At 20.6% G+C, this 13,106-nt stretch overlaps 1 protein-coding gene across 1 annotated transcript; it reads right to left on the bottom strand.

Annotated features, from left to right (window-relative positions):
• Nucleotides 1-3,695: 3,695 nt before the first annotated feature.
• LOC127287256 (uncharacterized) lies at nucleotides 3,696-12,711 on the bottom strand. Its single transcript, XM_051314089.1, has 9 exons — nucleotides 12,518-12,711; nucleotides 10,637-10,871; nucleotides 10,264-10,494; nucleotides 10,094-10,188; nucleotides 9,745-9,814; nucleotides 7,840-8,010; nucleotides 6,563-7,750; nucleotides 5,239-5,465; nucleotides 3,696-4,185 (listed from the first exon to the last, which is right to left on the bottom strand). Exons 1-9 carry the CDS (start codon nucleotides 12,523-12,525, stop codon nucleotides 4,011-4,013), a joined length of 2,400 nt encoding a protein of 799 aa, XP_051170046.1. The 5' UTR covers nucleotides 12,526-12,711; the 3' UTR covers nucleotides 3,696-4,010.
• Nucleotides 12,712-13,106: the final 395 nt, after the last annotated feature.

The raw sequence follows: 13,106 nt of genomic DNA, 5'->3' as shown, positions 1-13,106 counted from the left end.
TATTTGCATACCAGATCCTCTCTGAATATCTTATGGCACTTCCATCAATCCTATCTTTTATTCTGATGACTAAACTTTTTTATACTATGTTATATTTATATATACGTGACGCTCTAAAGAAAGGGAAGCAAAAAATTATAGGTTATGTTTATGATCGTTTTACTCTTCTTCTTCATTAGAGTTTTTTCGTTAAAGCAAATTATCAAAAATTACCAAAAGTTCTTAAAATTTAATTTTTCCTATTCTTTAAACTTAATTTCAATGGAAAATAATAATTTTTTCAAAAAGTACCAAAAATTCTCATTTTACTCTGATTGATAGATTAAATTATAGGTTATGTTTATAATCGTTTTACCCTGATTAATATGATTAAATTATAGGTTATGTTTATGATCGTTTTACCCTGATTAATATGATTAAATTATAAGTTATGTTTATGATCGTTTTACCCTGATTAAAAGTTCCTTACATTTAATTGTGTAAAATAAAAATAAATTTTTAGATTTAATGAATGACTGAAATCTTCTATTTTCCACTCTTCAAACTATCATAAACATAACCTATAATTTTTTGCTTCTTAGATCCCTTTCTTTATATAGAGAACGTCACCATATTGTTCATTCTAAGTTGAATATATTTAACGAGGTGTAATTTTTCACAGCAGAACCGAAAATATGCATTTTTTAAAAAAATTAATTTTTAACTTCTATCAAAACTTGCCAGGAATTAAATTTTTTTAAAAAATCACTTAAAAATAAATCAATTTTTTTTGCAGATTTTATATAAATCATAAAAATGCGTATTTTCTATTTGGTTCCTAAAAGTTACGCAACATTTATATATTTGACTTATGAGGTGAATTAACGATATTAAATTAATTGCGCTCTTTAATTACGTATATAAAAATATTTATATATTGTTGAATACTGTTAAATTTGCGATGCGAACAGATAAGTAGAATTATTTTGTAAATAATGATAATTCAAAAAGTTTGTTAATTTAACTCTTTCAGAGATTAGAATTAATTTTCCTCTAGAAAAAATTTTTTTTTTTTTATTAACATTCGATATAAATATACTACAGGGAGAAAAATAGTTTATGCTATTTAGAAACACAACCTCAAATTCCTAACTCCGAAAATTATCTTAAATTTTTTAAACAAAAATAAAACGGTAAAACAAAATTGATGAGAAATCATTTCTTTGGATTACAATATAAAATAGGAGAAAAATTATTTTATTATTCTAGTGACGCGATTTGAAGAACCCTAAGTAAAAATTATAGGTTATGTTTATGATCGTTTGGAACGAAAACACATAACGAGGTGTTTTCAAATAAAAAAAAAAAACTCAATACAAACCATTGAGTCGAAAATAAAAAGTGATTTCGATTTTACATAATTAAAACAGAATCAAGATAAAACTATCATAAACATAACCTACAATTTTTTGCTTCTTAGGGTCCCTTTAGATAGTGTCACAAATACATAGTCGGGAATTTGAGATTATGTTTTTAAAGAAATTTTTGAAAAGCTTTGAATAAACATAAACTAATTTTTTCAATGTAAAAAATTTCCCTTCGAAATTTTAATGAAATTTTCATTTAACAGAAAGTCATGTAACCGATGACTGAAAATAATTTATTAAGTGAACTTTCAATGTTGATTTCAAAATTAATAAAATTAAAAATTATTAAAAAAAAAATTGTAATTGATTAATTTTGAAACTCACGATGAAATATTTTTAAAAAAACGTATGAAATAATTTTAATTATTAATTGGTAATTAAAAACTTTATATTTCTATTATTTTATTGAATTAAAAAAATATTTTTAATAATTTGATTGAAGATAAATTTAATAATTTGTTTAAATAGTCGAAGACATTTTCTAATATTTTATTCATTATTTGAAGTTGATTTCAATTACTTTATTACATATTAAAAAAAAAATTTTTCAATTTATTTCTGTTGAATAGGATTTACGGAAATTTTCAACCCGTTAAATTTTTGTAACTTTTGCAGATATACCGATTGTATGAACAAAAGCCATTGTTTTTTTTAAAGCTTTATGATTATATAAATAATCAGTATTCATAAAAAAAATAATTCTACTTTCTCTGAAAGAGTTACGAAAGAAAAAGATTTGAATGGAGAACTCATTTTTTAAATTTCGTATTTTATGTTTTTATCATTTTTTAAAATAAAAAAAAGTGATATTATTGTCTTAAAATTTTTGTTATTCAAAATTTTTATTCAACAGATTAAATTACCCATATAAATATAAAACAATGTTTTTTTCAGTTGAAAAATTAAAAAAAATTATTAATCATAATTTACATAATATTTTTGATTTTATTTTCTTAATTTATTTTTATATTTACCGAGATTGGAATTATTTGCACACTAAGTGAAAAGTATTATTAAAAAAAAAGTTCATGTAGCTGGATAAATTTTTTTTACTATAATAACACAATCAAATTTACATTACATATAAGAATATTCCAAATGCATAATAGATATTTAACTTTTCTCGTAGAGAAAATTTTAAAATGAATGAAAATTTCTATTCTGAAAAATTTGATCAATGACTTCAATATCGAATTCCGAAAAATGAATGACTTCAAAAACATGTGTGAATCGTATAAAAACGCATGTGTAAATATTTATTATAATGTATTATCGACAAATTAATTATTTTTTTCTCTTTTAAAGTACGAACGTGTCGCTTTTAAATCCAATATTAAAGAAAGTTATTCCAATATTTTGTTCGGTTTTTCAGCTCTTGTTTTCCTTTTACACTGAATAAATCCACAGTCTTTCAATAAAATAAAATGATGCGCTCTGAAGAAAAGAATTTAAGCAAAAAATTATAGGTTATGTTTATGATAGTTTTCCCTTGATTAAAAGTCCTTTATTTTAATCAGGGATTTATTAAAATTATTATTATTATTAATAATTTTTAATAATTAAATTTAATTAATAGTTTCTCAGGAAAAAGGAACCTAAGAAACAAAAAATTATAGGTTATGTTTATGATTGTTTTATCTTGATTAAAAGTCCTTTATTTTAATAAGGGATTTATTAAAATTATTATTATTATTATTAATAATTTTTAATAATTAAATTTAATTAATAGTTTCTCAGGAAAAAGGAACCTAAGAAGCAAAAAATTATAGGTTATGTTTATGATAGTTTTCCCTTGATTAAAAGATTAAATTGTAGGTTATGTTTATGATAGATTTACTTAAAAGTCCCTTATTTTAATTAATATAGTTTCTTAGAAGAAAGGAACCTAAAAAGCAAAAAATTATAGGTTATGTTTATGATTGTTTTATTTTGATTAAAAGATAAAATTATAGGTTATGTTCATGATAGTTTTACTTAATTAAAAGTTCCGTGTTTTAATTACGTAAAATCAAAATCACTTTATTTTGGATGTAATGAAAACTTAAATTTGAATGGTTTTTATTTAGAGTTCCTTTGCTCAAAGCACGTCATTCATTAATCAATATAAAATTACCATTTAAAAATATATAAAATAATTTAATAATTACGAAATAAAATAGATAATTCAATAATTACAAAATAAAATAATCATTAATGAATATATTTTTAATTTCAGCTGTATAATTATAACACTAATTATACAAAAATTACATTAAATAATTTATAAGCAATAATTTAATAATTAACATAAAATTCACATTAATAATAATTAACAATAAACATTCACATAATTACAATAAATTAATTTAAAATTACATAAATCTTCTTTTTTTTCTTTATAGCTTTTGTTTTACTTCTATTTTGGAAAATGAGTTTTGCGTTGTTGTTTGTTTTTTTTTATAAAAATTGTACTGTATAAAAATGTAAATAGGATTTTTCAATTTTATAAATTTCTGATTTATCTGCAGAAAAATTTGATGGGATTCAATATTATTTTTGTTATAAAGAAATTGTCTCTTATTGAAATAGAATAACAAGAGAACAGATTGTCTGTTCTTTTTTTTTTTACAACAATATAATATCATGATCTCTTTCAATTCTTCGTTTTGCTTTAAGCGGTACTATTCCCATTAAATCAGCAGGAGTTGGAAGTCCTCCATAAGTACCAGATGACAATGTTTGTTGATAAAAAACTTCAACATTTCCACATTGATTTCCATAAACGACTGCATCGTCGCTTCTATTAATGGATAATATATAATTAATATATTATTTGTAATGCGCTCTGAAGAAAAGGGATCTAAACTATTAAAGGTTATGTTTATGATTGTTTTATCTTGATTAAAAGTTTCTTTTCAGTTAATTTTGATTTTACATAGTAGTGCAAAATCAAAATAAATTTTTCTTGAATATTTTGAAGAATTTAACTTCTTTGTTTGTTTTTATTGTAAAACAATCATAAACATAACCTATAATTTTTTGATGTCCTTTGTTCAGAGGTCTTCACATTTAAAATAATAATATTTTTTCTTTATTTTTATTTTTATTATGGCTTTTTGAATAATATTATTTGTTAAACGCTCTAAAGAAAGGGACATAAAAAGCAAAAAAATTATAGGTTATGTTTATGATTGTTTAACCTTGACTAAAAGTTTCTTTTCAGTTAATTTTAATTTTACATTAGTAATATAAAATAAAAATCAAGTTTTATTCAATATTTTAGTTTATATTTTTTTTGTTTTCACTTCAAAACAATCATAAACATAACCTATAATTTTTTGCTGTCTTTTGTTCACAGCTAGTCACACTTAAATTAATAATATTATTTTTCTTCTTATTTTAATTATGGCTTTTTGAATAGTATTATATTTGTTACGCACTCTGAAGAAAAGGACCTAAAATATAATAGGTTATGTTTATGATTGTTTTACCTTGATTAAAAGTTTCTTTTCAGTTAATTTTGATTTTACATAGTAGTATAAAATCAAAATCAATTTTTCTTGAATATTTTAAAGAATTTATCCTTTTTGTTTATTTTTACACAAAAACAATCATAAACATAACCAATAATTTTTTCTTATCTTTATTTAAAGCGCGTCACATTTATTGTACGTTTAAAAATGAAATAAAATAGTGTAGCGTAAAAAGAAATTTTTTTTTTTTAATGAAGTAAGGTGTAGAATAAATTTTTGATAATTACTTAAAAAAATTTTTAAGTAGTTGTTTTACGCTACAGTATTTATTTTAATTTTGCCCTTGTACTATTTAAATTATTTGTTATTAAAATCTTTACCTTATTATTATGTCCGTGAGATTATTTTTATTTGAAAATCTATTGTGAAGTGTTGCCAATATATCGAGTTCAGTAACACCCCACAATCCGGAACGATAGGTTGTATCCCATTCGGAATTAACTGAGAGAACACTGTATAATTCTTTATTTTCAGTTATTGGCAAGGGATCTAAACATTGTTGTAAGCATATTTCCAATTTTCCTAAATTATTGATGCAAGTTCTCCACTAAAATGAACCAGTTTGCCAAAAAAAAATTTTTTAATTTCCGTGGCAAAATATATTTTTTTTATTAAATTCAATAAATTATAGTTAAATTGAATTTTGGATGAATTGAAACTTAAATCAATTAAAATTTGAATAAATTGCAATTCAAATAATTTGAAACGTGAAATTTAAATTAAAATTTTTGATTGAATTAAATTTGGATCGCTTCAAATTTTAAGAGATTCTTAGATTTGGATGAAATGAAATTGATAATTTTAAACCTTAACCAATTAAAATTCGGATAACTTGAAGCTGAAATTAATCATTCGGATAATTTAAAATTTAAATCAATTATTTGGATAAGTTAATTCTGATTAAGTTTCTACTGATTGAATTTGCATTTGATTCAAATTTTAATTAATAAGTTTGCTATTGTCAACAAAAATTAGAATTAATTTAAAAGTTGGATAATTTATAAATGAATCGTAAATTTTTATGAATTTAAAATTTGAATAGATTCAAATATGGATAAATTGAAATTCGGATAATTTTAAACTTATAAATCAATAAAAATTTCGATAAATTGAAATTTGGATAATTTTAAAAATAAAGGAATTAAAATTCGAAAAATTTGAAATTAAAATTGATTAATCTTTAGATAGATTGAAATATTGTTATACATTTAAGTTTTAATTAATTGAATTTGCATTTGATTGAAATATAATTAATAAATTTGTTTTGATAAATAAAGATTAGAATTTATTGAAAGTTAGATAATTTTTAATTAAAATTAAAATTTAGACTTAATTGAAATTTGGATTGTTAAAAATTTGGATAAATTAAACTTAAATTTATAGCGATTACAATAAATTTTAATCAATAAATGCTTCAATTTATTTAAATTTTTTTAAAATTTGACATAAATAATTTTTAAATTGAAGAAAAGTTTTAATAAATTCCAGCTTGGGTCAATTATTTATAGAATATATGAAAATCTGTTTTTTTCTGTTTAACTTAATTCAGTGTTTTTACATTATTATCGAAAGGGGCAAAAATATTTTTTTTTTGTGCGATTATAAATGAAAGTAATAAAAAATAAAATAGATATAAATACTCACAAGAGAATGTATAAGTTCCGGATCCGAGCACATTCCATTTTCTAATAACAACATTAAAACCATATTTTGATGTCCACACAAAAATAATTCAGTTTTTTCCACAGAATTTTTAATTTTTGCCTTAAAATCAATTTCATCATTTTCATGTTCATTTGTCAATGAATCAAATTTATTTTTAATTATATTATTTGTTAATGATGAATAATTAGAAAAATCACGAAATTCACTTGGTGTTGTTTCAAATCCCCCTTTTTTTTCATCAATAATAAGACTTAATTTTGACATTAAAGGCGTTAATTGTAGACCATCGAGTTTACGTTGTTTTTCAAATACAGTTGATTTAGATTTTTCTTCATTTTCAAGTACATTAAGTGGTTTTAATGGAAGACTTAATGCACTACGATGTACTTCCTGTTTACTAATATTTTGTAATTTTAAATTAGAGGGAATTTTTGATTTTTGTTTGAGAATAGAATCATTTTTTAATTTTTCACTATCAGATGAATTTAATTTTCTTTTCGAAGATTTCGATGTCTCTGTATCTTGATTCAATTCTTGATAATGAGAAGCAATGTATTGACTGTACAATGAATGTGTCACTTGTACGCCATCGGATCTAAATACCGGAAAATTAGGATCAGTTATTGTATTGTAATATCGTTTATTTGTTTTTCTTCGCGATTTGTAATCATCTGATTCCCATAAATCTTGATTTGTATCATGTTTAATGTCAGTTAAACTTAAACATTTTTTATTATTACTATCGTCAAATTTAATAAATCTATCACTTGATGGGGCATTTTTTAATTTATTTAATTTTTTACATAAAAGGGCTTCCTTCACAATATCGGGAATGTCATTGCAGTCTTTTTTTCGTTCATCGGATTTATTGACAATTTCCGTCCACATTTCTGGTTCGTCTGTGGTGCTACATATTGAAACAGCAGTTCCATGTAAAACACGTTGAACATCTTTAAGTGGTGTACAACAAACGCTTGGCGTTATGGGAATTTGTTGCTGTTGCTTTATACTTTCTTCTTTTTGGTTAACTGGAGAAGTTTCAGATTGAAATTTAAAGAAAGAATTATCATTTATTGAATCAAGTTCACCCTCTTCTGGTACAGTGAAAATACGTGAAATATCTCGTTTTAAAACAAGCGGTTGATCTTTGGAATTATTCTTGAAATTCTAAAAGTCATTTTTAATTTAAAATAATTTATTTATTTATATAATTTGAAGAATTCAAAGAAAATTTGTTATTTTAATAAATATATTACCTTCTTATTATGCAGTACTTTTTTAATAGAAGCTGCCAAATGAGAACTGTAACTTCTCTCGAGATTTGCATTATGAATCATTTTTCTAATTTGACTTTGCTCAATGTAAACGTACAAAAGTTGTACTCCAACAGGTAAATGATACATGGTAGATATTCTCTCAGCTGGAGCCTATAGAGAAATTAATTAATTAATAAATAGCTAATAATAATTATTATTTAATTAATATCGCTTCGCATTCCTTAGTTAGTAAATAAAAAGTAGCAAAATGTAAACGTGCAAAAAAATATTTTTGCATTTACAAGAACAAAATAATATTCAAAACATTTCGTTTTTTATAGTATTTTTTTAGTTTTATATTGACTTTAAATTATTAAAACATTAAATTAGTTTTTAAATTTTCACAATAAATAATAAAATTTTACATTTGAAAGAATTATTCAATAAATGTTGATAATAAAATATTTAATTACATATAAATATAAAAAGATTAAATAAAATTAACATAAATAATACCTAACAATAATAATTATAAATATACATTTTTCATTTCTTTATTATTCAAGTATTTATTTACTATTTATTATTCAATTTAAAAAAAGTAAAAAAAAATTTTTTTAAATACCGAAGAGTTTACGAGGAAAAATCAAGAAAAAAAAGAAATTTTAGGAAAAAATTTAAAAAGAATTAATCTCGTGAAAATTTTACAGAACTTGAAAGAAAATAGAAAATTTAAGAAAATGGAGTGTTAAAGAGAAAATTTGAAATAAAAATCAAAAATTTTAGAAATCTCCAAAAAAAGGAAAGAATTTACAAGAAAAATTGTAAATTTTGGACTAATTGGTATTAAAATTTTCTAAATAATTAAAGAAAAATTCTAAAAAAAAAGACTGGGAGAAACTATGGTTTAAAAAACGATTTTTATTTATAAAAGGAAATTAAACAAATTTAAGAAAACAAATTGTCGAAGAAATTTAAGAAAAAGTAGAGAATTTTAGGAAATTAAATCAAAAAAATGAGAAATTCTCAGAATAAAAGAAAAATTTTCAGGAAAAATCAAAATTTTAAAAATTCATAAATTAAAATGGAAAATTGCAAATCAAATCAATTCTAACAAATTTATTTTAGAGCTCATTCAAGCGTTAAGGCTTTATAGTAATCATAAATAATAATTTAGGGGCAATAGGGGACTGAAAATTTAAAAATAGGGGAAAAAATTTCAAAAATTTATCAAATTTTATAAAGCATTTTACTTCAAAATCTATCAAATAAAAGTCGTTTTAGTCAATTTACATGGAAAAAAAGTTGATTTTTTTATTTTTAATAAATTCAATTAGTTAACAAATATTTTATTATCAGAAATTAAATAAATTATATTTATTTCTTAATAAAAATGTTTCATAGAAATATTTTCAAACATTTTTATTAAGAATAAAATTTAAAACTGAATTCAGACAAATTTTCAAGATTTCAATTGAATAGAAAAAATTTTTGAAAACATTTTTTTAGTTACTTTTTTTTAAAGAAAATTTATGTCTAATTTATAAAAATTATTTGAATTCAGAAGTTCGGGAAATACTTCAAATAGTAATGGAATATTAGAAAAATTTTAATTAAGAAATGTTTTGAATAGCTGAACAATTGAAAAGCTAGATTAGTTTTTAGAAATATAATTCAACAAATAAATTGAAAATAATTGAAATTATTGTAAATTTGAATTATTGAAAATTATTAACAAAATTTTAAATAATAATTGAATTTTAGTGAATTTTAAATTAAAAACTGTTTCAAATAATATAATTACTGAAAAAAAATTAATAAAAGTTATTGAAATAATTAATTTACCAAAAAATAACTTTAGAAAAATTAATAATATTAAAATTAACATTGAAGTATAATAATTACCTTAATTCGATAAGGATCCGTTATGACCAACTGTTTAGTAATTTCCGCACTTAACTGAGATGCTACGACTCTGAAATTTAAATAAAAATTATAAACATTAATAACTTTTATTTAAAAAATTTCTTTTATTATACTACCCTTGTATAATTAAAATTTTGCAGCTACTTAAAATTTTCATTGAAAGATTTTTAATTAAAAATTACGTTTTATTTAAAGGAGACCGATAAATTAAAAAATAATTCATTTTAATATTAGAAGATAATCTCCTCAATAATGGGAGAAAATAATAATTTATGAACGTTTAAAAATTATATTGTTTCACTGTATGTAAATTTAAAAAAAAACTCACTTATTATTGTAAAAAAGAGCTCCACCCATAATACCATTTATTTCTTGACAATTTTGTAAAATTTGAATTGCTTCTAAAAAAACATGACTTGCACTCTGTAGAAAAAGAAAAATATTTACATTTCTTTTAATTGGAAAATTAAAAATTATAACAATGTTAAGATTACGAACCCTTGGTAATTTTAAAGATGGATTACTGGAAAATAAACTTGAACTATATTGTAATATAGGCAAATATGTTTCAAACATTTGATATAATTTTTCGGTAAATTTATTTTTGTCATTATTAAGTGAAGTTGATATTGTTTCAATGTCGCAGTGAAAAAATTTTAATAATGATTCCAAAGTGCTTGCTCGCCTTTGTAAAATCCAATCTTGTATATTTCTATCTGTACCTACTGCCTAAAATAGAAAACAAAAAATTATTATAAATTATATAAAAAAAATTTATTAATTTAAATATTAAAAATAAAGTTAATTTTCTATTTTATTATTAATAGACAATAAAAATTAATTTCTTAATCGATTCTATGTAAAAACTTACGAGAACGTATTGGCCTAATTTTTTTAAAACAAATTTTCCACCTCGCAGTGAAATTAGAGATGGTGAAGAAAATGATGACATTAAAAATTGATTAACACCCATTAATTGACCTGCCAAAAGTAATTTTTGTGACGGTGAAACCCATGATGGATGAAAATACATAACAGATTCAGCGGGATCATCGTCCTCATTTTTACATTTTGCTGTATTATAAACAAATACTATCATCATTTCCCTAATTGGAAAAAAATACGAAAATTTTAATAATAATACAATTAATAATATTAAATTAAATATTATTAAAATACTAAAAATTACAATTTTAAATACCATAAATAAATATATTTTGTTTAATTTATTATATAAATTATTACTGTTAAATTTTTTTTTATTTCACTTAAAAACGACATAATTGAATTTTATTAATTTTAATATTTTAATAAATAAATAATCTACAAATCTCCAAATTTGACATAAGAAAAAAAGAATAAGAAAAAAAAATTATTAACTAATTGTAAAAAGATTAGATAAAATTAACATAAACTTATAAATTTTTGTTTAAATAAAATTCACACGAGAATATAAAAATAAAAAATTAAATTAAAAAACAATTTGAAGAAACGTAATTTAAGTAAAATAATTTAATAATTTTTTTAAAGATAATATGAATTATTAAATAATAATTTAATTACATTTTTATTTTAATTTAAACGAATAATCATAATGTGAATCAAATTGAAAAGTAAAATTACAAAATTACTAATTAAGACAAAAGTGCTATAATTAATTGGTGTTATTTAATTTCAATTGTAGAAGTAAATAAAATTTTATATTATTAACTTCATTTTATAGATACAATAAAATAAACAGAACTTCCTTTTTTTAATTAAATTTAATTTATAATAAATTAAAGGAAATTTAAATAAAGTGTAAAATAAAATTGAAAATAAATTTCGGAAAATCTACAATATTTTTATTGGACTTTTGAACTTTTGGAAATTCAAAATTTTAACATTTCAAACTTTTGGAAATTTAAACTTTTAACAATTAATTAAAACTCTTGAAAATGTATGAAATAAAAGGTAAATTATAATTAATTAAATGCTATTGAAATATTATTTAATTTTAAACTATTTTATTAAATTTAAATTTCTATTAACAAATTGAAATATCAAGAAAAGAAAAAAAAATTTAATAATTTAAAATAATTTAAATATCAAATGAAAAGTACATAGAATTTATTTCAATTTAATTTCATATGAAAAAAATTACTCGTTTTTTTCATAATAATAAATTAAATTCACATTTTTTGAATTTTTCTTTATTAAAAAGTAAATTTTAATTATTTTTACTAAAATAAATTAATACAATAAAATAAAAATAAATAAAATTTAAGATACAATAAAAAGAAAATTACAAAAGAAAATTAAAATATAAAACGAAATTAAATTATTTGTTTAAAAAATTCATTACGATTTAAGACGTAAAAAATTCTTATATTTAATAAATAATGTCAAAAAAATATATAAACTGAAATATAAATATGTAAAAAGCGAAATAAAAAATTATATTCTTATATTTTTTCTAAAAATTTGTTTTTTTTATTGTATTTATTTACATATTGTAAAATTATGCACATGCCAGTCTACACATGTTTAATAATAATATTTTATCTTACAATTTTACAGAAAAAAAAATTGTGTAATTAAAAATTTACATCTTTTTTTTTTAAATTCATTGCATGCACATAATTATTTTAAAATAAAAATACTTTATAAATTATTAAACTACTCAGAATTCTACATTTTTGTCTAAATAAAAAAAGAAATTGTTTTATAAAAACATAAAATTTTACAATAATTGATTTTAAAATTTTCATACTTTGCCATGTTGAATATTTACAATCTGCTGCTTTATATAAATCACAAAAATTGTATTCTTTACTGTTTTCAATGCATTATTGTTTTGAATCAACAATAAACAATATTAAAAATAAATTATTCCATATTTAACTAAGCCTTTCTTGGTTAATTATGGTTTTCCTCATATGTATATAAAAACAAAAATTTTATCATAAAGTTAGAAGATTCGAAATGTGAAATTATTGAGTGACATAATTAGGGTGATTTCACAACAGTATGATTCAAATTGAATGCGCGCGCATGCTTTATCGTTAAAAAAAGATTAATTGGTATAATAATTTATTAATATAATTGATAGAATTGCAAAATAAATTCATATATAAATTCCATGAATTGAAATTATATAATTGAAATAATACATGATTTTCACGATATTTTATGTATAAAGCCGTTACATGATGTAAAAGTGTCGGCGGAAAAAAATCATAAGAATGAAAGAGACAAAAAGATATCACTATCTCTGTCACTCTCATGTTTGACGTTTTTCGCCGACGTTAAAGCCGAATAGATTCCTTGTATGTCCATTGTCAAAGCACCTTTATATCATC

This window comes from Leptopilina boulardi, unplaced genomic scaffold, assembly GCF_019393585.1.
Source record: "Leptopilina boulardi isolate dan_hultmark-lab unplaced genomic scaffold, ZJU_Lbou_2.1 LbouV2_368, whole genome shotgun sequence".
NCBI classification, from domain to species: domain Eukaryota; kingdom Metazoa; phylum Arthropoda; class Insecta; order Hymenoptera; family Figitidae; genus Leptopilina; species Leptopilina boulardi.
This window is presented reverse-complemented; position numbering and strand designations above follow the sequence as displayed.

Excerpts from the sequence above, each read along its gene's own strand:
- LOC127287256 (XM_051314089.1), bottom strand. Across the intron at positions 8,011-9,744 it reads CGGATCCTTATCGAATTAAG|GCTCCAGCTGAGAGAATATC; the intron begins GTAATTATTATA and ends ATTTCTCTATAG. Across the intron at positions 4,186-5,238 it reads CTCACGGACATAATAATAAG|AAGCGACGATGCAGTCGTTT; the intron begins GTAAAGATTTTA and ends ATCCATTAATAG.